The sequence below is a fragment of the Manis pentadactyla genome, chromosome 2 (assembly GCF_030020395.1).
Source record: "Manis pentadactyla isolate mManPen7 chromosome 2, mManPen7.hap1, whole genome shotgun sequence".
NCBI lineage: Eukaryota > Metazoa > Chordata > Mammalia > Pholidota > Manidae > Manis > Manis pentadactyla.
Window position 1 is genome coordinate 218026659 of NC_080020.1, and position 26593 is coordinate 218053251.

Here is a 26593-nt window from a genome sequence, read left to right on the forward strand (position 1 = left end):
TTTGCAAAGAACAAGTCTTTTTCCTACATGTGTATTTGAAACTTGGCAGGTCAGCAAAGCCTTTCATCAGCCCTAGGAGACCCCCTGGGGTTGGGTTTTGCCCCTCATGGGAAGCCAACCCAGTGCCTCAGGCTTTGGCATAGTCTTGGGAGCGGCTGGGACACTCAGTGTCCAGTATGTCAGAGTTGGCAGCATATGAACTGGTGTAGGTTTTATTGTTAAAGGGAGAGAGTGCTTAACCAAAGCAATTCAAACCAAAAATCAATTTAGTCAATTTTTTTTAAAAAAGATCTTAAACAAAGAGTTTACCAGAATTATATTCCATCTAGATGTAATTTTCTATAATTTTGTCATTTAAAACTAGTGCTGATTTCCAAAACAAAGGCAGTCGGGGTGCAATCAGATTGGGAATTAAACCCATTGGAGATCTAGACACGGCTTTGTTGTTGGGATGCTTGATAAGGCCTGAAAATTGCTCAAAAGGATAAAGATAGAGACTCATGGGAGCAGGCAGGAAAGAAGGGCTAGTTGCAGTCATTGCTCTGCTTAGAGGCAGGGCCCCCGAGATGCCATCCCAAAGGCTGTAACTGGGGTTGCTGAGAAGTCGTGCCCAGAGGTCCACACTTCTTAGGACCATTTACTCTCCCCTTTCAAAGGCAGCCCGGAGACCCCAGCAGGGCAGAGCACCCACTGTGTCCCCTCCTCCCTGCACCTGGGTGCAGACCTGGCTGCCGCCCCTGTCCACTCAGCAGGAGCAGGGGCCTGGCCGTCTGGAGCTCTGAGGGATGGCAAGTCGGGGAGATGAGCCCCACCAGCATCGGGTCTGTGCCCCCTGTCCTCCTGCCCCCTTCTGCACTCCAGCTGGACAGACCCTCAGACAGGCCGGGAGTGGAACCTGTTTGCTGGTGCCCTCGGCTCTGACCTCAGGCAGCGGCTCACCCCTCGGGCTCTTCTCAGTGGTCTGTCCTGAAAACCACCTTGGGGCTGGGGAAAGGGGTTAACTGAAGGTCGGGCGAGAAGTGCTGTTTCCTGGAGCCACACAGAGCCACTCTTGGGTCCTCAAGCAAAACCTTCAGGCCGCTCAGGTGGTCTGGGAGTGTCTCCTAGGCACACCTGAAGCCCAGGAAGCCGCTCTTGTCCAACAACACGAGGAAGGTGCTCTTTAGGGGAGGGACACGGCTCACATTCCAAATGTGCTGATGGGTGGAAGGTGGAGAAGGCCCCCTAAAGGACTGTTCCATGGAGCCCTAAGAAGAGCCAGTGGTTCCTGCTCATTCCGTACTTGGTCTGGCCTTGGGGTCAGTGGTGAGAGAGGCTTGGACTGGAGGTGGAAGGGGCCTGGACTCTAGACTCTGCCCTCCCCTCCTCTTCTCGCCTGCTCACATGTCCTCCCCTTGCCCCTCCCTCCCCTCTGCCTCTGTCTGGGGCCAGCTGTCTTGGGAGGGGGAGGCCCCACTGAGGCCTCCAGGTCGGGGGAGGCCAGGGAGGAGCTGTCGGCGAGCACAGGCCCTCAGGAACCACACTCCTGTCTGTGCTGTGCCGTAGCACACGGGGCGGGGCACAGATGTGGGCACACAGAGAGCAGGTGGCAGCAGGACTTACCTTTGGGGTGCCCGGGGTCGGTGAACCCATACTTCCCCACGCCAATGGTCCGTAGCATCTGCAGCCCCTGGGCTGAGTCGGTCGTGGGGGGCCCATTGGTGGTGGGGGCATTGCTGGGGAGGGCAGCAGACGGCTGGGCCGGCGGTGGTGGAGGCAGCAAGGGCCCTGCCATGTGGCCGTTGCCCACAGCAGTGGGTCCTGGGCGGGCCACCTGCCCCACTCCGGGCAGCGTGGACACGGCCAGGGGTTGCGGGCTGGCATACAGGGCCTGGGCAGGCATGTTGACCACCACGCTGCTCAGTGGCTGGGAGGGCGGCTGTGGGAGCGAGTAGTGGCCGGGCATCAGCGGGAGCTGGGGCCCCACGTGGGGAGGCAGTGAGGGGGTCACCCCAATGACCGGGGCCTGGACGTTCACAGCAGGGCTGAAGGTGGGAGGCTGGGCCACTCCATAGGAGTGTGCAATCAGGGTGGGCTGGCTTCCGGCGGCCACTGTGGTCACCCATGGCCCTGTGCCTGCAAGGGAGATGGAAGAGATGTCATCTGCTGGGTGTACATTCACTTGGCAAGCACCGACTGCCTCAGGCCCTGGGCTGGGCGCCAAGGTCACCAAGGTGGACAAGACCCCTGAGTCCGGGGACGCTCAGATCAGGACCCTGTGGTTATGGTGGCACAGGATAAGTGCTGCTGGTATGAACAGACGGCTGTGGGGGCTCAGAGGAGGAAGCACGATCTGCCCGGGAGAACCAGAGAGGCCACAAAGCAGAGAGAAAAAGCAGTGACCTTCAAAGTGATCTGGGTTCAAATCTGGGCTCTGCTACTTGCTAGCTAAGAGCCTGGGCAAGTTGCTTATCTTCTCTGAGCCTCATCCTTCCCATCTGTTAAATGGAACTAGCAACACTTGCCTCATAGGTCTCCGGGGAAGAATTAAATGAGGAAAATGTATTTGAAAAACAAACAAACAAACCCAGCAGAGTGTCTGGCATGTGCATCAAATGCTCCATAAATGTTAGCACTTTTGCTTTCTGGAGAATAGCTGTCTGAGGGAGACGGAAAGGAAGGTGGCTTGTGAAGATAGTAGGTGTTTGTTGGGCAGGGTGAGAGCACGAGAGCCAAGCAAGGGCCGGAGAAGCAGGAGGGGGAGCAGGGGTGGTCGGGGGAGGCCAGTAGGGGCTGCTCTGCTCGGCCTTGTTTGGGGACCTGCCTCTGTGCTAAGCAGCCTCTGCAGGGCCAGCCCTGGGGGAAGCAAGGGAAGTCCATTTTGGCTCTTAAGTAAATGGTGGCTGAACAAAGGTATCCTGACAAACCTCCTGAGACCTAATACAAGGTCCAAGGCCAGCTGTGAAGAGCTCAGGCAGGGAAGGGCCCAGGGTGCACTGAGTGGAGCTGACATTGGGGTGGCCTGAGCAGGCTTGTGAGTGAAGCCATAAGGTACTGTGTCAGGAAAGGCCACTGGGGCCGCCTCTGAGCTAGTGAGCCTGGGTCTAGGTCTCCATCACTCAAATGCCATTTTGGCCTCCGTGACCTCTCTGGGTGGTATTGTGAACCGCGGGAGGGAAGACTGAGCAAGAGAGAGGGGAGAGTGGGGGCAATGGACCCTCAGGACCCAGCCCCAGAGGCTAGAAGTGGGGCTGGGCCTCCCTCACAGAGAGGGAGGGCGAGGCAGGGCAGGAACTGCGATGGTGGGGCGACCATCAGACCCCCAGTGGGCACTGTCCCTGAGCAGTTGTCCAAAGGCAGAGCCAGTCAGCATGGCGCTGGAGTGCCATGCCTGGAGTCAGACAGACAACGCGGCAGTCCTGGCTCTGCTCCTTACTCGCTGGGTGGCCTTAGGCACAAGCTTCCCCCTAATCACTTTGCTCATCAGCAGTGGGGCAGTAATACTGCCAACTTCACAGTGTTGCTATAAGCGTCAAGACAACACCCAGAACGAGGCACATAATAAATATGCAACAAACAGCTCTGGTTTTGATAACAAGAGGTTGGAGAAAACAAGAGGCTGATGAATGTTGGTGAAGCAGCACCACCAAGAATGGGCTGCTAAGGGGTATTGTCCCCAAGCCTGAAGAAGAGGAGGTGGTATCAATGCAGGTCAGTTTGGCATCTTAAGGACAAGGTATGTTATCCTAAGCTCAGTTCTCTCCAGGATTAGCCAGGGAGCCTGGAAAAATGCATCAGAGCACAGTTGGTAAGATCTCAGATAACTTTGTGGTGAAGATACAGAAGTGCTGTGCCACGGAAGTGATTGATTAATGAGCTGCGAATGGCCCAGAGGATGCTGGAGACCTGAAGGGAGCTCTCTGGGGATGTGTACCAAGCCCTGCTCACCATTTTTGCCCATGATCTGGATGATGACATGGGAGATATCCTAACCAAAACTGCAGGTGTCATAATGCTGGGAGGGTTAGGCACAGGTCAGCAATGAAAGATGGGATCTAAGTGATCCTAAGAGTCACATGGGAAGATATTGACAAGTCTTGCCCTTGGGTCCCCACATCCAACTGCCTAAGCCAGACCGTGAGGGGCTGAAAGGGGTCAGAGCGGCCACAACGAGTCTTTGGGTCTTACTGCCGAGACAGCATGTGATGGGCTCCTGGCACGTGAGAAGTCATCTAAGGCCTCAGAGATCCAAGCAAGGAGGTGCTGGTTAGACCATTGGGGGAATCTTTGTGCTGGGCTCTGAGCCCTGAGGGATGTGGAGAGAGGAATAATTCCTTGGAAGGTAAAGGGCCTGGAAGCCACAGGCTCTGGGGCATGGCTGAAGGACTTGAGGTGTTTATCTTGTCAAGACTTGGAAGTGGAGGAGTGGGGTCTCCAGAGATCTGTAGGACTGTGGTGTGGAGCGCCACACAGATGTGTTCTGTGTATTCTGGGAGGTCTGGGTCAATGGGCAATAACAGGGAGGGCTTTTGTTATGGTTAGAGCTATCCAAAGAAGGCCTGGGAGCTGAAGGAGGTGGGGAGCCCCCAATCTTGGGCAGAGGGAGCATTCTGGTTCTCATTAACCATTGGCAAGGCAGAACCGCACTGAGGTTTGGGAATGACCATTCAGAATAACATGGAGCAGATACAGCTGCACTCATAACATCAGTGTAGCTCCCTGCCCTCCCCAAAGCTTTCTTGAGTAGCAGAGAAAGGGGTAGAGACACAGTTACTGCCCAGGGAATTACACGCAGTGGCCCCCCCAACCCCTGCACCCCAAGCCTGAGGTCCTGGCTGCTGCAGGCCTGTGGGGCAGGACTCCCCGAGGAGCTGGAGCACCCGGAGGCCCCTCATCCCTCCCAGCCCTGGGCGCAGGTGTCTCTGGCTGCCCGAGAAGCACACACCTGGATTGTCGCTCTCCCTCATCTGTTTGGAGGGCGGCTCATCAGTGTCCCAGGGCGTGGACTGATTGATGGGCGTCTGCCCCCACCGGATGCTGGTCGTGAGTCCCTGGGACTGATTGTCAGCTTTGGAGATGCCAGGGGCCTGGGGAGAAGCAGAGCAGGAGGGTGAGCACAGCCTGGCAAAGGGTCGCTGCCCTGGTGCCCATCCCCCAAGCAGTCTCCTGCTGCCTGAGCCTTGGGACCAGGAGCAGAGGCCTGGCCCCCACCCAGTCCACTGGGGGATCACAGGGCATTCCGGTGCAGCGGGAGCAGCTGTGGCCTCAGCTAAGCTCCCACCCCCAGGAGCACCCACCCCAGTGCCACCCCAGCCACCCTCTGCAGCCACTCACTCCATCTGTGCCAACACAGAGGAAAAGTATTCTGTGCTGTGAGATGTGAGCATCTCCCAGTCTTAGGATTGTTAGTAATCCACAATCATCATGGTCATGTGCCAAGCACCAGCCGTGTTCTCAGCATGGGCTCAGTGCTACCAGGTGTCCAGCCCTTTGACATGTGAGGGGATAGTTCTTCAAAGTGCCACCATTGGACCCCATCCTGACTCCACACCAGCCTCTGAAGCCCCAAATGTCCCACTCTACGGGAGGCGTTGGGAGGGTGGGGACCAAGGCCTGTGGAGGGCAGCTCAGGGCAGGGAGCACCTTCACCAGGACCCTCAGTTCCTCGATGCAGGAAGGAGGCAGGCCCTCTGCTCCAGGCTCTCACTCTTTAATTTGGATATTTAGATAAATGAAAAGAGAACCATGATGGGGTATCACATAGTCATTAAAAATCACGTTGACTGATACTCTTAATGAGATGGCCACATGCTTAGACTACAATGTTAAAGGAGAAAAGCAGGACATAAACAACACAAATATAACCTCACCATATAAAACAGTATGTACAGGAGGGAAAGAACATTAGCAGGGACGTTATTCTTGGGTGAGAGTCAGAGGATTACAGCTAACTTTTATTTTCTTGTCTACACTTTTCTGTATTTGCTGAATTTTCTCCTATGGCCATTACCATTATTTATAATAAGCAAAAATAAATAAATAGATAAATTAAAAAAAAATCCCCCAAACATGTTGGAGAGCCCAGGACTGGGATTACTGGGATGTGAGTGAGGGTGGGTCTCAGCATTAGGGAAGTTTTCAAAGCTCCCAGGTGTGCATCCGGAGCCCAGCCAGGTTTGGGGTGAAGGGCGAGGTGGGGTGGGGGCAGATGGCTGCCCACCAGAGACAGCCACAGAGAGTCAACAGAGCCTCAGGGGGTACCTGCAGGCCTCCCTCAGGTGAGGGCCATGCTCCTGGTGTCTTCTGATGGAAGGTTCTGATGGTCAGGCCCCCTACCAGGCCTCACTGACCTGTGGGACTGTCCTGGACCCACACCAGGCTCTTGGGGGAGGTAGTGCATAGGGAGGGTGGACAGCACTTACTGGGGTTCTGATGCATAACACAGTTGACAAACAGCGCCTGCATTTGGGCCTGCTGGGAGGAGCGGAGCCGCATCCCATTAGGATCACAGGCTGCACTGAGCTAATTGCATCAGGCTGCACTTTATCTCTGGCCTGCCTTTCAGATGCCTCGCTTTTGTGCACAGAGCAGGAAACAAAGGAAAAGAGTTGAATCTCCTGAGGAAAGAACAATTCACTGGACAAGCTTCCTTATCAGAGGTCTCTGCTCCATTTCTGTTTGTGGGACAGATGGGAGCTGGAGGTAGGTGAGGGAGGCTGGGACTTAGCCACACTCACCGGTAGTCTTAGGAGCTTCTGGAACAGCAGGGCTGTACAGTGCTCTCTAAACAGCTTCTCAGTGTGCTCTGTCTGCAGCCCCCTCTGTATTCCCAGGTTCTCCAGGGTGCCAGGGGGCTCAGAGGTGTGGAGGTTGCGACCCCCCACTCAGAGACCCCGAGGAGGAAGGGGCCTGGATGACGTCCCATTCAGGGCCCCGTTTGGGTGTGAGGTTTGGATGGGGCTCCAGCTTCCTCACCAGCACCTCCTGCTGGTAGGGGGCGCTGCAGCCCCTCCGATTCTGGGCGCCTCCCAAGGCCGGCAGGTCTGGTTTCCAGGGACCATTCTCCCCCTCTGAGTCCGCCTCGGGGTCCCAGCCTGGTACCCTGACGGGGTAGGAGAAGGCTCGGGAAAGTCGGAGGCCCGGCCCTGGCCCTTGCAAGCAGCCATTGCCACCGTAGAGGGGGTTGGGGTCTCCTCCCAAAGAGTGGGTAACTAGGTTCGGAACTCTCAGACTTCCGGAGTTCCAGTGTTTGCCCTAAAATTGGAGGAGTCCTTGAACTTGAAAAACTGCACTTTCTCAAGGGCTCAGGCCCTTGGTTCCAGAACACTTCTACCAGCTCCTCACTGCGCATGTGCTGGTTAAGTTGGTTTGTCGAGTAAACAAGCCGTGGCCCCTGCTCTGTGCCAGGTCCTGCCCAAGGCCCTGGGGACACGGTGACTGGGGCTCAGCGCTGCCCTCAAGCCGCTGCTCCCAGCGGAGTGGGCACTCAGCTACCACATTCGCCTCCAGAGGGAAGCTGGCAGTGCGCAGGGGGCGGGCCGAGCAGCTGCGGCCACTGGGTGCGGCTGCCACCGTCCTGCTGTCCGGCTGTGTCCATGACTATTACAAGCAAATTCTTCTGTGCAGGAAACTGGTTCTGCTGTAAGAGGGGAATAGAGGCTTTTTTCTTTTTCTTTAGGGAAGACAAATAAGGCCACTCTTATTCTATGCAGCACTAGCAACTTCTGAAGCTACGAGCTACTTGCAGTTGAGGAATTTTTATTTATTTTATTAAGATAATGAAATGAACATTCTTCCTCCACTCCCTCCAGAAAAAAACATGCCCACTTTGCTGAGGTACCTGGGTGCCCAGGTGAGTGAGGACGGCTGCCACTGGTGGTGTGAGTCAGCCCCGCCTGCGAAGGGCTCTGGCCCCAAAGGAAACGTGATCTCTAGAGGCTTCCGGGGAGGAGATGGCGTTTGGGTTCGTGGCTCCAGTTCTGAACTCAGCTCCCGCTCAACCTTGCTTCCTTGGTTCAGAGAGCCCCAAAATCTGCAACTTCGCCAAAGGCTTGCCAGGCTGCCCCCAGCCCGAATGCCAGGCCTCCCCCAGCCGAGTTCCACGTCTTGCCAGGGCTAGAATGCCAGGCACCAATCAGTAGCACAGCGCAGGTGGGGGAGGAAGGCAGGTCTGAGGGAGCCTCCTCCGGCCCCCTCCCACTGCCATCACTCGCACCTCAGTGAAGCCCCCCAGGCACCTGGCCTTTCCCCAGTGTTCCTGGCCATGCTTCTGCTCCTATGACATGATGGCACTTGGCAGAGAGACAGATGAGGAGAGTCCTCCTCCTGCCGGGCGCGGCAGAGTGGCCCTATCTGCCCATCATCTGGCTGAGCAGCCTTCTCTCTGCTTCCCTTTAATGAGATGCTAATAGGATGCATCATTAACACAGCAGCTTTTAAACCCTGAGCTCTTGTAAATTTTCAAAGGTCACATTTTTACAGCGGCTGACAGCATCCTGCTTCTTTCAGTGACTGAAGAACACTAAAGACCCCGATTCGTTATGGATGAAGCTCTCTGGGAGGTGGTGGCATGGGCTGGGGACCTCCACTCTGCAACAAGCCCCACAGGGCCTGTGGGCTGTGCTCTGCCAACTTGGGGAGACCCAGTTACACGTCACCTGCAGAGCTGCACTTGGGGCCCTGCTCCATTTAGGGTAAGGTGTGTGGGGCTGCAGGTGGCACGCTGTGCAAAGATGCCTGGAGGTGAGGTGAGGGGGCTGATACCGCTTGGGCCACAGAGGCACTTCTCCCCCAGAGCACCATTTGCTTACTAAGGCAGCACACTCAAGAGGCTGCAATAGCCCGGATGGCCTGCTGTTTGCTGACTTGTTCATCTAGAGGGTACACCTTTTTCTACTTGCTATATTAGCAAGCAGCATCCTGGGTAGTCAGGAAGGTTTGAAAGATGACGCCTCACTTGTTCTCACCCCTTGCCCTGTGTACACAACGATCCCAGTCTCAGCACATCACCTCTCAGGGCCTGTAGTGGCCATGTACTGGTGGGCCAGCTCCGTGAGAGCAGGGACCTGGAATGGTGTCTGGGGAACAATGAACGCACTAGGGCAGGGTCTCTGAGCTACAGCCTGGCCAGCAGTGGGCGCATTCATCACTGTTGGGTTTGATGAATGCATGAGAACACAGAACACAGTTCAGCAGACTGAATGATGTAGGTAATAGAGCAGAGATGTGAAAGCGTTTGGTGCGCCTGGGCAATGTGGTACACTTGAGTCCTCTCACTGGGGAGAGGAGGTTTCCAGACTTGGGGGCCTTGTGCACTGGGGCCCCAATACTATTGCCTGGATTCTGCTGGAGGCTGCTGACGCCCCACCCGTGTGCCTGAGAGCACTGGAAGATGTGGCATGCTGACGTGCCCTCCTGACTCATGGGTCCCATGACACAGCCTCTTGCACTGTTTGCCCAAGGCAGTCAGAAGAGCTGAATCAATGGAGCCTGGAAGTCAAGGAGCGCTTCCAGAGGGATGGGGCTGGTGTCGGGCTACAAAGCTAGGCAGGATTCAATAAGGCAGATGGATTTGGACCAAAGCAGCCACCAAAGGTCCCCATAGCAGCTAGTGCATTTCCAGCCTAGGTATATTGGACAGAGCCAGGCTCCACATTCCAATTTTGGGTTCGTGTGGGCCTCCACTTGGGGAGACAGCAATGCCAGCACCCATGTCCCTCTCCTGCCGAAGACCCTGCCTCCACAGACAGGAATATGCCAACTCAACACGCCTCTCACTTGTGTGGTGCTGACAGGGCTAGCGGGGACTGCCTTCTGCTGAGCATCACTGCGCACAGCTGGCCCAGTCCTCAAAGCAGTGAGACCCCTCCTCTCAAGGTTGCCCAGAGTTCCCCAGCCTCCACCGCAGGTTAACGGGTCTGACAGTACTTCTGTGCTGACTCTGGGCCAGAAGCATCTCTGGACACCAGTGCATAGTGATAGTCAAGGTTCGGTTCTTGCCCTTGAGGAATTTACACCCACAAGATGGGATGTGGTTGTGCCTGTACCAGGAACCTGCAGGACAGCACAGCCTGGGAGAATGGCCACAGGAATGGTGTGACACTATGTGCGACACTATGTGGCTCTGGGCAAAGTCTTTTGAGAGGACCCACTCAAGAGACTTGCCTTGGTCTCTTCTATCCTCCAGACTAGAGCAGTGATCAGATGAATACCACCAAGTGACTCTAGTCAACACTGTGGGAGCAGCAGATGGTTCAGCCAAGCCCTCACGGTTTCTGTGCACAAATCTGTGAGATATTATGGCATGTTGTTTACAGCCACTTAAAAAAAGGGATACACAGTCTACTGTGTTTATTGCAAAATGGCAAAAGATTGAAAAGTCATTTGTTGTTGCTCTTGACATATAAATGCAAGATTTATATGTATTCCTTGTGTTCCACAGAGGGTCAGGAGTGGCAGAACTGTAGGGGGGACTGTAATTACCTAGATGCTAAAGCTACAGTTAGTGCAGCCTCTCCCCGAGCACACCCTGGCTGTGTGGGGGTGGAACTGACCTAGCCTAGTGAAAACTGAGCAGCCACAGGGAGAACAACAGCAGTGGGCATCCTGGGGCTGACCACACTCTGAGCTTGGTCTGCAGCCTCATTTTTGTCTCAAGACTCCTGTAGTTTCCACCTAATTTGGGAAGGAAAAGCTTTGGTGTGACACCCCCTCTGACACCTCTGGCTCTGGATTCTGAGGGCCCTTCTGATGAGGGACTGCTGCTCCGGTCTACACCCTACAGTGCATCTGACTGCCTGACTCCTCTTGCTGTGGAAGCCAGAAAACTTGCTCTGCCAGCTTCCCTTGCAGCTAGAGCACAGGCATGCGCTTTGCTGCTCAAACATGCTCGGGTGAGATTTCGGTCTGGAAGTTGGGCAGCCTAAGGAAGTCAGCACAGTCCTGCGTCCACACTCTGCAGATGTTGGTGGCAGAGGCACGTGGATTTGGGGCGGCATGCAGGTGGTGGAGGCTTAGGTGCCCTGGGCCCAGCATCAGTGGTGAATGCTGTCATTTCCTTTTTCTTCCTCTTCTGGTGGGTTCTGAGGGTTCCTCTGAGAACATCAAGAGCAGGTTCCCACAGCACTGCTAGTGCTGGGGTCCCTCTGACCACCAGGCCCTGGGTTGCCCCGGGGAATCCCACCATGGTGGCTGCTGGCTCCAGGATGAAGCATAGCTGGGCAGGCCACTGCAAAGGGTGGATTTTCACTTCCTTTTCAGCATGCCTCCCCCTGCAGCGCACTTGGGTCTCCAAGGAGTCCAGCCCACTTGTGGGAACTGTCGGAAGCCAGTTTTGGATAAACTTACTCAGACCTCTGGGTTGCAGACCAAGTGTGGGAACTTCCCACGGGCCTTTGCACAAAAAGGTGAAGCCCTGAGACTGCAATTTTTAAGGAATGGTGGTCTAATGGTGGAAACTCAGGCTTGGGAGGAGCTATTTTGGTGTCTGGGTTTTTTAGATTACGGCTTCTGAGTTTATACCTTGACTGTCAGCTTTCTAGGACCTGTAGGTTATCAACAAGAGGTGGTGAATGGCAACCACCTCCACGGCGGGGCTTCCCAACGTGAGTGCACAGAGGTATCTGGGGGGTGTTAAGAATGCAAGTGACTAGAACCCGCCCCCAGAGCTTCTGATTCAGTAGGTCTGGGATGGGGGTGGGGGCCCTCAATATGGGATCCCAAATATATCCCCAAATATAACAAGCTACCAGGTGATGCAGGTCCTCCATGGAGCTCACTCTAGGGGGCTATTACAATCTTGACAAGTTTTGGGCCCCTGTGCCCTAATGTAGGGAGCTCAGGGGCTGAAGTTGCTGGGCAGGTCCTGACTGGGACCACTTTTAGGGGTTTGCTCATGTGACTTATGGGGCTCTGCTCCTTGGTGACACCATGTTTGCGGACTCCCATTCCCAGCCTTGTTTCAAGGGGTCAGAAGACACCTTGACAGACACCAAAGCTATAAATCTGTGGTCTCTGGGAAGAGCATATGACATTTATGGGTCTCCCAGTTCACATTTCATGATTGCTACTGAATTACAAACAAGAGAACAATCACAGTTAAACCCCGCTTGGGGCCTGGGGAGGCTCTTCAGAGCCCTTCCTGCCTTCATTAACAAGGCTCCTTTCTCTGGCCCCTTGGCCCCAGGCCAGCGCCCTCGGCCTCCCCGTCAGAACTGTGCCATGACGCGCTCTGGAGCCTGATGAAATCTCTAATAACACTAACCAGCGATGTGTTAAATTGAGACACTTGTGGCTCGTGTGCCGGAAACTGCAACGATGGTTTAAAGGACCAGTGCTTACCTTTCTCTATCAATTTGCTGCTAAATTACTGCTTTCGGAGCAACTTACAGAAAAGTAATTCTGTATTTAAATTTTAATTTCAATCTTGTCATTTTAAATATATATTCAGATTCCAATCATATTATGGAATATGATGATGTCTCTGGAGGGCAAGTGTTCCTGTCGGGAGCCTGGGTGGGGGCAGAGGATGTGACTGGGAGGGGTAAGTGAGCCGAGTGAGGAGGAAGCGTCCCCAGGGGACAGCACGTGCTGGGCGGGAGGGGGACGTGCGGAGGCCAGTGGTCTGCCTCCGACCTGGCCCTGCGCTTTCAGGCTTTGTACCCTGCCCTGAAGTCACCTGCAAATATAAAGTTGAAACCACCAACCGTTCCTGTGCAGTCTTTCTCACTGGATCACCGTAAAGGTCTGACAAGCCCCAATCGTAAATGGATGCCAAGCACAGATGAGATGGGGTTGTCTGGCCTGCTACCCTCCCACGTTTATTGAGCGCCTCCTACATGCCAGGCCCTGACACGATGGGATTTCCTTCCGTGAGGAGTTTGTGTTCTTACCTTCATTTTACAGATGAGAGTAATAAGGCCTGGAGAAGTTCAGTGACAGCTAGAGTGTGCCAGACCTGGAACTCTAACCCAGGTCAATTGTATTCTGAGACCCCCACCAGAAGTGCTCTGGGGTGGCTGGAATGTTCCCAGCCACCTGTCTCCTGCTCGCTCCCGCGGTGGCTGACAGCGCTGTAACGGGCTTAGCCACGTCAAGGCTGCGTCCACACTACCCTGTTGGGGTAACACTTAGAGACCCTGCCGTGGTGCCCACAGGAGAACCAGCCTCGCCTCCCCTTCCCCTACTGCATCCTGCCAGCTGAGCCTCCTGCTCTGACCCTGACAGCATGCTGGGGCCAGGGAGCCCAGTCCATGGGGCTTCTCTCATCTCTCCCATCCCTCAGATCCCCTAGACTCTAGGCCAGTACTGACATGTCCCCTAACCCCTGCCAGTGTGGTCTTGACCCTCCCCAATTGGGCCAGTTCTTCAGTCTCAGACCAGGGCGGCACAGACGGGCACCTCCACCCCTCTCTGAAGCTGGAAATGCACTGCAGAGCCCACCTGTCCCGTCCCGTCTGTCCTCTGGACCCCCCTCCCTCTCTCCCTCCCTCTTCCCCTTGGCTTTCCATCACAGGGACTGAAAAATCGTTCACCCCTTCACCTGCCACGCCAGCATCCATCTGCCTCCTCTCCTTTCACGCTGTCTCCTCCATGGGACTCAGGACACCTCTTCTTGTCCTGTGACCCCTCAGCTTCTGCCCCTTAACCCTCTCCTTTAAATGAACAGTCACCTCCTGATGCCTCGCCTGGCAGCATCCCCTGGCCATTGTCTCCGATCCCTCCCACTGGCTTCCTTCTTTCTCCTTCTTGAAACTCCCTTCCTGCAGTTTCTCTAACAGTGGTTTGCCTAGTTTTCCACGTGAACATCTTCTGGGGCCCCTTCTCGGTGCCCTTCACTGGCTTCTCTCGTCAGCTCTCCAGCGTACGCATGCCCCAGGGCCATGCCAGCCCCCCTCTCTCAGGTCTGTTTGGGCCCTCTCGTCTTTCATAATTATTTGTCTGATACGAAACCTCTATGTGGTTGCCATTGTCTTTGACAAAACCCAGCTTCCTGTAGTATATTCTGGAAGCATATTTGCTCTTCCCTTTTCTGACATCAAAGTCTATACCTTGGAGACATTTTTGCTGAAAGTTCAGCTCAGAAGGCCCCCTTTGCAAACGTAAAGCAACCATGGCTGGGGCTGGTTTTTGCACCGTGCTCTCTCCTGCCCTGTCTAGGCCCCCAGCCCCTTCCTCCAAACCCCCTCCCAATGGATGGGGCTTGTGGACAAAAGAAATGATAAATCTGGCAGAACCTTACAACTCAAAGCTTTCAACTTTCCTCTAACAACTCTCAACTGAAAACTTCTTAGTTCCCATTTCCAAGTAACTTTTCATCCATTACAAAACCCACAAAATTTTCAAAGGAGCTTTGAAATAAGATCACCGAGAAAAAAAAGCCTGTCACAAGTGAAAGTCTTTGAAAAGGAAGCGGCCCTTTCCTGTGCTCCAGCTCCCCTCTGATACCCATTTCCCTTTCATTCTGAAAGGTGCAGGGCAGGCCTGGCCCTCAGCAGACGCCTGTGATGTGAGGGAGCGAGTGGCCCAGACAGACAGGGACGAAGGGGAGGGCCAGGGGCGCCTGCTCACAGAGCTGGGAGGGGCCTTCATTGTCCCCGACAGCTGTCTCCCTTCTGGCCTGCCTGGCGCGCTCCGAGGCCCCACCGCCCGGCTGCCCCTGCCCGCCCTGGCGTCAGTGACAGCGAGCTCCCCCTGAGAACGGCGGCCCATCTCCATTCTTGTAGCCGCAGTGGGCGGGAAGGCAGGTGTGGCAAGAGCAGCCCCGCTCTGGCCTTTGCCGGGACATTTTCTAAGCACTGACCCTGCAGGCGGTGACTCTGGAACTACCCCTCCGCCTCCCAGCCTCAGAGCCGGTGACACGTATGTCCTCCCTGGGGTCAGCTCCAGACTCACAGACAACATCAGACGACTGCCGTTCTCAGGAGCCTTTGTCATTTTCAGATTAGGAATCCTTGGTGAATCTGGTGAGGAGAAGTCCTCTCCACAGAGCAGCTGAGCTGAGAGTGGGCATGTGGGTGCCTTGCCGAATGTGTGCCGATCCAGTCGGCCCTCGAGGGGCCTGACTCTGAGCACTTAATGCTAATTGTCAATCAGGCCACTGAGGCCTTTCTGGAGATGGCTCCCGACTACCCGAGGGGAAGTGGCAGGCTCTTTAGAGCAGGTGCCGGGCCCCTGTGCCCCGGGCATCCTAGGATTGACTAAGCCCATGGTGGCTGCAGGACCCATCTGCAGCCATACGGAGCCCTGAGAATGGGTACCAGTCAGTTGACTGCAACTCTCCCTGGGGCCCCTTCTTTAACAAACACCTAACACTCCTAGTCAAGCCCCTGAGGTCCACCTTTTGAGTCCTGGGCCTCGACAGAGCATTATTTTTTATTACAGACAAAGGCTTGTTGGTGAGACGGAACAGCTCTATGTTCTAAAGCCCTCAGCCGTGTGGCTCACACAGGCGACTCTCTGAGCATCAAGTCGACTGACAGCCTGACTCTCACGCCCGGTAAGACAGTCCTGACATAGACGTCTTTAGTGACCTCATTAGAGACTTAACAAGAGAGGGGATTGTGGTAGGGTCACCCGGGGTCAGGCAGGACAAAGAAACAAACGCATAGCATAAATGTCCCGGTGAGGCGGCTCCTCAGACTGGGTGGCACAGGTGGAGGAGCTAAAACAGTTTTACTTCGAGGACTTCAAGACTCACTGAAGCACGTCAGCTCCTGAGCATGTGTCTTAGGACCGGAGCCTAGATTCTGACACAGTGTGGGGCCGTGACCCCCAAGGGATGGACCAGCTCTGTGGTGGAATATTCCAGAAGCACCCAATGAGGGATTCAGTTTACATCTTCCTGGCTCCCTGGCATGCTCTGCTTTCTGCCCATGCAGGGTTTCTGTCATGACAGCAGCGTGCAGCCAGGCAGGGTCCGGAGGGTGTGCCCTCTGGCCACAGTCCAGCTCAGCTCCCTCCATTCAGAATTGAGGTTGTTTAAGTGATTTTTTAAAAAAGGAAATGGCATAATTCAGCACCAGCCCAACCCCTTAGGTGTTGGAAAGCTTGCTGGGTCAACAAATTCTATCTAAACTCCCTGGAGGTCCAGGTGCAAGAGGGAAAGTGGTAAAAATCCTTAAGAGGTAGTGGAAGGGGGTGGAAGACACAGGGAAGCAGCCCTTTTGGGGCAGAGAGAGTTCTCTTCCTCGGATGAGGAGTGGGGTTGTGGGTGGCCGGAGCAGTGTTAAGGCCCTGGCCCTGCTCTGCAACAGGATGGGTCAGTCATGCACCAACTCCTGGGGCAGCTGGACCTGGCTCACCTGACGATGCTGGGAGATGGCGTGCGGGACTTCTCACCTGTGCCTCTTCGCCACAGGTCAGGGATGGGGTGTCCCAGACGCTCACCCTCCTTAAGCCCCTTCCTCAGCAGGGGCCCACACTGCCTGAGCCAGCCTTCCTTCCCTTCACCCCCGAGGGCAGGCTCCTCTCTGCCATGCAGTGCTGCCTGCCACCACGGCTCTCTCTGAGGCCCATTGGCTTCAGGTGTGTCACTCATTCCTTCACCCCACACTTACTGAGAAGCTAACCTGTGCCGGACACACGATGATTAATAGTCTGTGGTCTAGGGGAGCACAGAGGCTAATGGAGGAGTCATATCATAATTATGACTAATACTTACTGAACCCTTAGTTGTGCTACTTTACAACCCTCAAGACACTAGAGATCTTTGAGGCTGAGGTCTGGGCGTCCATCTCCGTTTCCCACTATAGTAGCTCAGGCTGCTGTAACCAAACACTGCAGACTAGATGATGTAACAATAAGAAATTAATTTCTCACAGTCTGAAGGCTGGAAGGTTGAGATCAGAGTGCCAGCACTCAGCCTCTGGTGAGGACTCTTCCCGACCTGCAGATGGCCTTCTACTTGCTGTGTCTTCTCATGGCAGAGAGAAAGTTCTAGTCTCTTCTTCTTTTACATGGACACTAGTCCCATTACGGGGCCCCACCTTCATGACGTCATCCAAACCTAATTATCTCCCAGTGGCCCCATCTCCAAATACCATTATGATGGGGGCAAGAGTTTCAACATATCAATTTGGGGGGGATGCAGTTCAGTTAATTGTACCCACATGGCATATGCCCAGTCCATGTTCAGCAAAAGCTTGCTGAATTGAGTGGACTCTAGCTGCCTGTTATTTCTCTGCTCCATCTTGTTCACTAGACCCCAGGAGGTGTTTCAATAAGGGGCACCTACAGGCCCAACCAACATACAACCGGTGGGTCCTCCCACCAGCCTGAGCTCCAATTTTCTTATGGCTGCTTTTTCTCTCTCTCAACATAATCTCCATGATCTCTAGTCTTTCCCAAATGCTGTTGAAAGGCTTGTTGTATTTATCTCCGGAGAATCCGCCATGCCCCTGTGCAATTTTCCATTGTCATGGTTCATTTTAATTTCCTCTAAGGCTGTTGGCCACTCTCGTGTTCAGAAATAGCTTGTTCCACTTAATAAAAGTGCTTAAATATGCAGACACGAGAAGTTTCCTTTGCTTGCTCCTAAACATCACAGTAAGTGGAGTGAGTGGCATGCTCTGTCTCACATAATTAGGCCGAGCACATGCCAGGTGGCTTCCCAGGAAGGAGAAGCTCAGACTCCCAGATGCGAGGGCAGAGGCTGGATCCGGGCCCGGCTAGCCTCGGTGGCCACATACTGCATCGTCTAGCTCACAGCCCACTGGTCTCCTGAAGGGCATCGCTTCTCTGTAATGATCAGAACTCTGGCCCAGCAGGCCAGGGTCTGAGTTGAAGGCCCGCTCCACCTCCAACTTGCCTGTGGCCTTGCACTAGTCAGTTTACCTCTTTGTGTCCCTGCTTCTTCATCTATAAAACTGGCATAATAATCCTGCCTCCAAAGACTGATTTCAGGGAGGAGTGGAAATCCCTTACTGCCAGGGCCTAGCACAAGAGCTGGGACATAGCAGGGGACTCAACAAATGGCAGCTATCATTACTGTTAGGGGACCTGAGAACTCAAGAACGATGCTGTGCCCAAGGCAGTCTTCCTTCTCTATCCGGTTCCTCTGGGTTGCTGGGGTCAGACAACCCACAGACTGTAGATAATCAAGAAAGGACAAAGGAGAGGGCCGCAGGCTGACCTGATGTGTACACCACGCCTGTGGGAAGCCTTGTTGCCCTGAGAGCAAAGCCAGGATCCTGCCAGCTCTGGCGACAGCCAGTCTGAATCACAGGTCAAGGTCTTGGAGCTGTGCAGGGCTTGTAGACCCAGACAGCCAGCCAGGGGCAGAGTTGCAAGACACCCTTCTCTGGCTTTAATAACAACAATTAGGAACCAAGAGTCTAGGGTGACTGGTCGATAGGAACAGGGAAGGGAGGCAAGAGGCCCTGACTTCATTCCTGACAGAATGGCACCTGGAAGGCCTGCATTTTATCAGCTCAGGACGCCTACCCCTACCCTGCGGTGCTGGGCAGGACAACGAAACCCCCTGGCCCCACAGAGAACCCCAAGCTGCACTCCGGGGTGGGGCAGAGGTGGGGGCAGACAGGGCAGTATAATATTTTGGGTCTTAAGTGCCCCAGAGAGGGACACTCCAGGCACCCATGTGCAGCTCACCCTGAACACCAATAGCCCCTCACAAGAATCACCTCTGGGGTCTCTTCTCCCTGGAATCACACCTATAAATACCCCCCACATAAGCCCACTCCTCACTCATCTTCATCCAGGTTCAGCACTGACATCACGACTTATACTGCTTAGGCAGGCTTAATTTATAGATTCACTGGAGGTCACACCTGCAAGTGGAGAGCAGAGATGGGGACCCTCCAGATCTAGGCCTTGGTTGATGCCAGCCTCCCATTCTCTCCTTCAGATTACAGGACTCTGACCGCCCACACCTTCCAAGGCCTACAAAACCCCCATGCCCAACAACACATGCATCTGGGTGCATACACATGCTCTAGCCTCCTTATGCACCGAGTCCACACACACGCATTCTACACTCCCACACAAACCCCACGCCTCCGTCTGCGGGGCTGCAGGGGACTCCACCCCCTGAGGGCAGGGGACGCTGGCAGACACCCCCAGCCTGCCCCATAGAATCTTTTTTTCTCTAGTGGCTCTGAAACAGAGTCCCCCATGGCCACTTTGAGCTTCCCTCCAAGACACTTTTTCCTAAATCAGCTTCTAATCTGACTCATTTCAGTTTTAAAACAAGAAAACATCAACAAACACGATGGAGGGAAACAGATGGTAACAATCACAGGAGGGAGAAAATAGAGCCATTCCCTCTACAAGGGATAGGCAAACATTGTCCCCAGACAAAGCACTGCCCCCCCGACACTGCGGCATGCACCTGGGGGTGGGGCTCTCAGAGGCCATCCCCACCAAGGGGACAGGCCGGACTGGAGGGGCTGTGAGGGCCCCTGAGCACCACACGGCAGACCCGCTGGAACCCAGCAGCTGCCAGTTCTCCAGGGAGCAAAGGATAGACGTTCTAGCACATTCCAGGCTACCTCCTCACTACCTCTGACATCCCGTCTGGGGCCTGAGATCATGTGGGACAGCTTCCTCTGCTGCATGCTGGGCTCATTGTGACAGGCCCTAGCCGCCCCCTCTTGTAGCTGTGCAGCAGCTGGTCCCATCTGCCAGGCTACGAGCTCCTGAGGGCAGGATGGGGTGGTGGTTAGAGCCAGGCTGCCTGGTTCAAATGCAAGTCCTGCCACTTACAGGGGGGGTGAGCTGGGGCAAATTAATGGACCTCTCATGCCATCACATCCTCACCTCTGAAACAGAGATAATTCTAGAACTCATTGATAGGATTTTGAGTTAGTATGTTCAAAGGGCCTACAGCCACGCCTGGCACACATGGGTGCTGTAAGTGGAAGCGGCCTGTTGTCACTACCCATGCGGACAGCTGGCTTCCTGTCTGGCCCTCAGCATGAGTAACGGCCTGCAGAGTGGAGGGAGGGGGCGGCAGGCCTTAAGCTGTGCCCTGAAGGACGGATGGGCATGCCCGGCGAGGGAGCCATGCACTGAAGGCAGGGCTGAAGACAGGCCCCGCTACTGGGGGAGGGTCTCCGAGGGTCTGGGAGCGGGCAGCCAGGGTCAGGGTCCTGAGCTGGAGTTTCCTGTGCGGCATCTCCTGGGACTCACCATCTGTTTCTCCTTTGTGGTTTGAGCAGGATAAGGACTCTGCCCTTCTGCAGATCAGTTGGTAGAGAGTCAGGCAAGGAAACTGGTGAGATCAAGTGCTGTGCCAGGGCCTCCTACCTCAGCTACGTGATCTGGGAAAGCTGCCTGGAGGAGGGGGCTGAGTGCTGAATGGCAGGAGGAGGGGTGCTGAGTAGGTCTGGGCACAGGGGGAGTGGGGGCAGAGTGCAATGCCTTTGGGAGTCAGAACAGCAGGGTGGGAAGGAGGGACCTGAGCTATTACGGGGACCGAGGTGCTCATTGCAGGGATCGCTGTGAAGCTGCCTTTTGGGTGGGACCTTCCCCACATGTGTCCTGTTCTTAGACTCATTTACACACATGTGCTCTCAGGCAGCAAACACGCTCCCCAGCATACCAGTCCTCACAGAGCTATGGTCTGAGCGTTTGTGTCCCCCAGAACTCACCTCTTGAAATCCCTACCTCCGTGTGATGCTACCAGGAGGTGGGGGTCTTGGGGAGCTGGTTAGGCAGGAAGGTTGAGCCCCCATGCAAGGGACTGGGGAGCTGTTAGAAGACACGAGAGAGCTTGTGTCCCCTCTCTGCTTGCCACCATGTGACACAGGGAGCAGGCGGTGGTCTGAGACCTGGAAGAGGGTCTTCACCAGACCCCCACCGTGCTGGCTTACTGGTCTCAGCCTTCCAACCTCCAGAACTGTGAGGGCAAACTTCTGCTGTTTATAAGCCCCCCAGGCAATGGCACTTTGTTACAGCAGCCTGAGCCGAGGCAGTACACGCACACTCCCACGTTTGCACACAAAGGTATGAAGTCACCCCAGTTGGCACTGTCTACCCTGCATTGACCCCTGTGCTTACATGGGGTTCCCTCTGCCACCCCTTGGACTCTGCTGAGCCTCTAGCCTCTGGAGATGTGCTGTGGTGACCCTACTCCAGGGCCCTGGATAAGGCAGGTTGCATTTAACCCCCACGGAGGGACATTCATTCTGGGCTCATTTGGAGTGTAGGCAGAAGTGGGTGTGGAAGCGCCGGGGTGTATTTCATCCCTCCTCACCCCCTCCCAGGGCACGTTCCTCACAAATGCACATCAGGCAGCCTGTCTGGTATGCGCCTCCAGAATGGAGAGGGGTGACTCGGCTACACACTATTTTGGCAGCACCTTCTATTTTAAACATATTTATGTCCCTTCTTGTTCTCCTGGGTGTGTGTGTGTGTGTGTGTGTCTGTGTGTGTGTGTGTATGTGTGTGTGTGTGCGCGCGCGTGCGTGTGTGGTGGGCTCAGCATATTCGTATTCTTTTCAGCCTGCCTGTTTCCCAGCCCGGAGGAGCCTCTCCTGTCCTCTTGGCCCCAGGGACCTGCACGTTCTTCTCTCCCAGACGCTCCTGACACCCACTGCTGCTGCTCCTGTAGCTCTGTGCCTCTCCGTCCCAGCTTTCCCAGAGGGCAGCAGCCTGAGGGTTGGCAGGCCTGGGCTCTGATGAACCTGGATAAAACCCTTCTCCCCTCTGGGCCTTGGCCGAAAAGTGGGCAGTAGGAAAGGAGCAGCAGGCCGCAGCTGTCCCGCAGTGGGAGCGTGTGCCTCGAGCTGCAGGGCTGACGCTGTCCAAGAGGTCCTACCTGCCCCTGAACGCTGGGCCCACAGTGCGGAACTGGCCCCCATGCAGGCTGGTGCAGGGCTGGTTCTCATCGCACAGGGCTTCTGGCGGCCTCTGCTCATACCTCCGTCGCTGGGGGCTTGGCTTTCTCCCTCCAGCTGTTGGTGCTTCTCAGGTTCTATCATGTTCCTCTTGTGCCCTCCTCTCCCACACCTGCTTGGGCTCCTGCTTGCACTTCTGGAGCTACTCGTTGCTGGGTTGCCAAACCTTTGTTGCCTTTGAATTCCAGATTCCACACATTGAAAGGCCCACCGGACATCTCCCTTGGGTGTTCTGCCTTCACCTCCAACTGAGAGTGTCCTCCCCTGGACTGCCAGCCTCCGTGGATCTGCTCCCCTGCTATATGCTGTCCCGGCGCAGGCCCCGCCACCCACAGGGACCAAGGCGGGAACAGGGGCTCAGCTTTGGGGGACTGTCCCCCCCACCACCCTCAGTCTTGCTGGTGCCCTCCTCCGTGTTTCTCTAGCCGCCCTGACCACCTTCCCCCCTACATCTGCCTTCCCCCAGCCTCCCCATCACTTCTCCCCGGCCCACCCTAATCTGCTCTTTGTGTCACAGCCAGGTGGCTTTATAAAATGTAAATAGGGCCATGTCCCTCTCCCCTCTAAAACTCTCCGGCTCCACAGTCTAAGGTGTCAAGTCCGTCCTCCCTGATCTGGTTCCCCAGCCGCTGTGTCGTTTTACCCCCAGCCTGGCCCTTCCTTCATTCTCACTAGCACTAATGCATGGCTTGCTGCTTCATGAACCCACACCTTTGCCCAAGTGTGTCCCCCGGGCTCCCTCTCACCAAGGTTCACCCCATCTTATCCTTGAAGAGTCAGCTTGGGCACCATCTCTTGGGAGAAGCCCTTCCTGAACAGCCTGCTGCCCCGCCAGGCCTGTGCCTTGCCCCGGGTGTGCCACTGGACTGTAATTCCTATTTGCCTATCGGTCCCCTAGAGACCATGAATTCCTGAAAGTGGGGATTGTGACTTGTTTCCAGTACAGGGTCTGGCACACAGTAGGTGCTCTGCACAGGTGTGAAGAGTGGATTAAGCCTTAACGGGGAAGCTTTTCCCAGGTGCTCTGAGAGAGTGGGATGGGGTAGTCCAGACTTAATGCAGTTAGTTGCTGGCATCACCAGGGCCCCAGAACTGCCTCCGTCTCTGTTCCTGGTATAATTCCAGGGCAAAGTGAAGTTTGAGTCCTTTCTAATCAAGCTGTCAATAGGGAGTCCTGACGCTAGGCATTGATTTCTTGCCAAAGGGGAGGGATTTCTTCCCCTCCATGTGTTGCGTCCCGGCAGTCAGTTAAAATTTTTAGACCATAATCTTTTCTGTCATCACAGACCATGGCCCACTTCTGTGCCACTGGGACCTGGTTTTCTAAAAATCAATGTCAGAGCTCCTGTCATTGGGATGCTTTGTTTTCTAGAGAAGCCACAGCCAAGGCCTGCGTGAGTGGATCCATTTCCCTGACCCAGTTCTCCCCATGCCACAGTCACTTTGAGGCCCCAGGTCCCTCTGAGAGCACCCTGCATCCTGAGAATATTCCACTGGCCCTGGCTGGGACCAGACACCTAGCCCTGCAGGGGAGGCCAGCCCTAGCTTAGCCCTGGAGATGCCCCCAAGTGTGAACTATTAGGCTCAGAGCCTCATCTGCTGTAGGTACAATCACAGACCCATTACTTAAAAATTCCCATTTTCCTTTCTCTTCTAGCAGGATGTTAGCAGAAGGGCAGTCACTGAGTCTGGGGACAAGGAGCAGGGGTTCTGCCTGGGACCTGCCACCTGTAATCAAGAGGCCATCCTTCCCTGGCTGAAGAGCTGCAGCTCCTGAACGTGTATCTGGCTGCTCATCTCCCAGCAGCCATAGGTTTGGTGCAGGGACAGGTCAAAGGCAAGAGGTGGGACAGCAGAGACCCATGGACATAGCAGCTATGGCCAACTACCCTAAGTATGTGGTTATCAGTGCCGTTTGCTGCTAGCTTAAGCCATGTGCCATGGCAAAGGATCATGTCCACCTGGAGGGGCACCTGTGATGGTTAATTTTCTGTGTCAATTTGGCTGGGCCATGGTACCCAGATATGTGGTCATACATTATTCTGGAAATTTCAAGGAGGTATTTTGGGTGACATTAATCAGTGGACTTTGAATAATCAGATTGCTCTTCCTATTGTGGGTGGGCCTCATCTAGTCAGTTGAAGGCCTAAATAGAATAAAAGACTGACCTCCTTCAGCAAGAGGGAATTCTGTCAGCAGACACTTTGGGCTTGAACTGTAACACTGACTCTTCCCTGGGTCTCCAGCCTGAAGGTCCACCCTGTGGATTTTGGGCTTGCCAACTTCCATGATCACATGAGCTTGTGATCTTTAAAATAAATCATCCTATTGGTTCTGTTTCTCTGGAGAACTCTAACAAAGCACCTTTATTGAAATTGCACCTTAATTGCATAAGGACTAGTGGGCATGCTGGGAAGGATCTGCCACTCGCAGGGGGCATGCACTGCATCTCCAGTACAAGTCTTGGGATGCCCTGGCCTGAAGGTCCCAGGACCTGGTAGGAGGGCCCTGTGACCTTTTAGGGGAAGAATCACTGCTACATTTGAGGCTGACTTTCTAAGGTGGACAGCCTGGCAAGCCGCCAAGCTTTAAAACAATGCAAACATGGCCATAAACTCCTACTTCAAGCTCCTTCAGGACTCTCTCCTGTCCTCAGGGCGAAGCTTGGGAACCCCATGCAGCTCATGAGTTTCTCCAGGACCAAGCTCCAGTTTGGTCCTCAGCCACATGCCTCACCACACTCCTCATATGCTCTTTACCCTCCCTCTCCACACCCACCCAGCCTTTTCCTGTCTCTCTGCCTTTGTATTTACAGTCTTTCCTGGAGGGGTCTGCCTAGCTGGAAATTAAACTTCAGCACATGTGTTACCTCCTCCAGGAAGTCTTCCCTGTCCACTCCCTGTGCCCAGGTCTGGACTGTATCTTTTCCTCTGGGTTGTGATGGGGCTCAGGGCTGACTTGGATCTTGGGACCCCTCACAGAGTATTGTCTGCTTTATCCTCCAGGCTGTGAGTTCCTTGAGGGACTGGGCTGGGCTAGAGTTGGCATGATAGGTGATTATTGAGTGAATGAATGAGATTACAAGTAATATAGGCACTTCATGTAGTTTCTCCCAAGGTAAAGCCCTCCAGTGGGTCACTCAGATTCATTTTTGCACCATTTTCTTGGGTGGGATGATGTTATCTGCCAAGATTCGAAAGTCATTTGTTACCTTGTGGGTACTGATGTATCTGATGAAAAGTGCTGATGATCTGATAAGGAAAGCGATAACAAAATTTTATTGAGTGCTAACTCTATCAAGCACAGAGCTATGCTCTTTACTGCATGATCTACTCTGCTCCTAATGACTGGTTCAGAGGTGAGCCCCAGAGAAGTTACTTAACTTGCTCAAAGTTACACAGCTAACAAAGCAGAGTTGAGACATGAAGCTGAATTCATAGCTGTACTCCTACAAAGCTAGGATTGTTTTTATTCATGGCAATAGTGCCTAGGTGGGCTATAGATTCTGCACCAGTGGGAGCCCCCACCCCATACAGATCCCACAAAGGAGAGCCCCAGACCATGGCTGACTACTGGGTGTAGATGCCAGGGCACCCCAGTCTCCCAGGCAGAAGTCTCTGCCCCTTTAATTCTCAGTCTAGGGTCTGTGCCCTGTGGCCCCTCACCGTCCCTCCTTGCCCCTCGCACCAGTTCCGGGGCCCCATTGCCTGGGCACAGAGGCTGTGTGGGTGAAGAGAAGTGGGGACCCTGTGGCCAAGAGCCACCCGAGGAGATGCAGCTGGGGAGCCTCGCTGCAGAGGCTGCTGCAGGGGTTTCTGTTTCCCACCATAGTGGTTCTGAGGCTGGGAAGGGCTCTTTCACAGGCCTGGGTCTCAAACAAGTGGGAGGGTGTCTATAGCACCCAGACAGTGTTAGGCTTTACTTCCAGGGCTCAGCAGGACCATGGGGCTGGGCCTACCACTGGGAGACCCCGACCAGGCTGGGAGCTGGGGGGGAGATCAGGCCGCTCCGCCTTTGTTCTTCTGAGGAGCTTTCTGGTGGGAGGGGCCAGGAGATGCCAGGGGGCCAGGTGAGAGGGGCTGCGGCTGCGCCATACCCCTCTCCCTCATGCCACCCTGTCCTCATTTCTGCTTGTGGCCTCTGACTTCCTCAGCACAGAGGTGTGGCCGGAGAGCCTTTTGGAGCCACTGGCCACATTCTGAACAATTTGGGGATTCAGTGGCTTATTTCTTCATAGAGATGCAGCTGATATGGTCAGGTTATGGATTCAGGAAAGATTGTATTATTTCATTCCCTGCCTTATTAATGCCACATCTATTAGGGTTTTCAAGAGAAAGAGAGCCAATAGGGGATATATATATATATATATATATGTATGTATATGAAGAGATTACAAGGAATTGGCTCATGTGATTATGGAAGCTGAGAAGTTACAAGATCTGCAGTTGGCCAGCTGGAGACCCAGAAGAGGTAGTGGTGTAAGTTCTAGTCCAAAAGCTGGTAGGTGCAAGGCCCAGGGATAGCTGATGTTTCAGTTCTGGTCTGAAGGCAGGAAAAAACTAATATCCCGTCTCAAGCCTTCAGGCAGGAAGAGTTCCCTCTTATTCGTGGGAGGGGCGGCCCTTTTTGGTCTAGCCAGACCTTCAACTGATTAGGTGAGGCCCACCCACACCAGGGAGGGCAATCTGCCTTACTCATCCCACCGATTCAAATGTTAATCATATCCAGAAACACCCTCACAGACACACCCAGAATAATAT

General features: G+C 54.5%; 1 protein-coding gene and 1 long non-coding RNA gene across 7 annotated transcripts in view; one reads left to right on the plus strand and one right to left on the minus strand.

The window, feature by feature from the left end:
* KLHL29 (kelch like family member 29) overlaps nt 1–26593 on the minus strand; it is a 303849-nt gene that overhangs the window by 57891 nt on the left and 219365 nt on the right. For all 6 annotated transcript variants that reach the window (XM_036881657.2, XM_057497424.1, XM_057497422.1 and 3 more), the window contains 2 exons: nt 4925–5066; nt 1603–2115 (listed from right to left, as the gene is read on the minus strand). In XM_036881657.2, coding sequence (XP_036737552.2) covers nt 1603–2115; nt 4925–5066 — 655 coding nt within the window. The remainder of the gene's footprint in view (nt 1–1602; nt 2116–4924; nt 5067–26593) is intronic.
* Nucleotides 3764–17901, plus strand: LOC130682631 (uncharacterized). Its single transcript, XR_008995932.1, has 3 exons — nt 3764–4245; nt 12888–12951; nt 15361–17901. It is a non-coding gene; the product is annotated as an uncharacterized LOC130682631 (long non-coding RNA).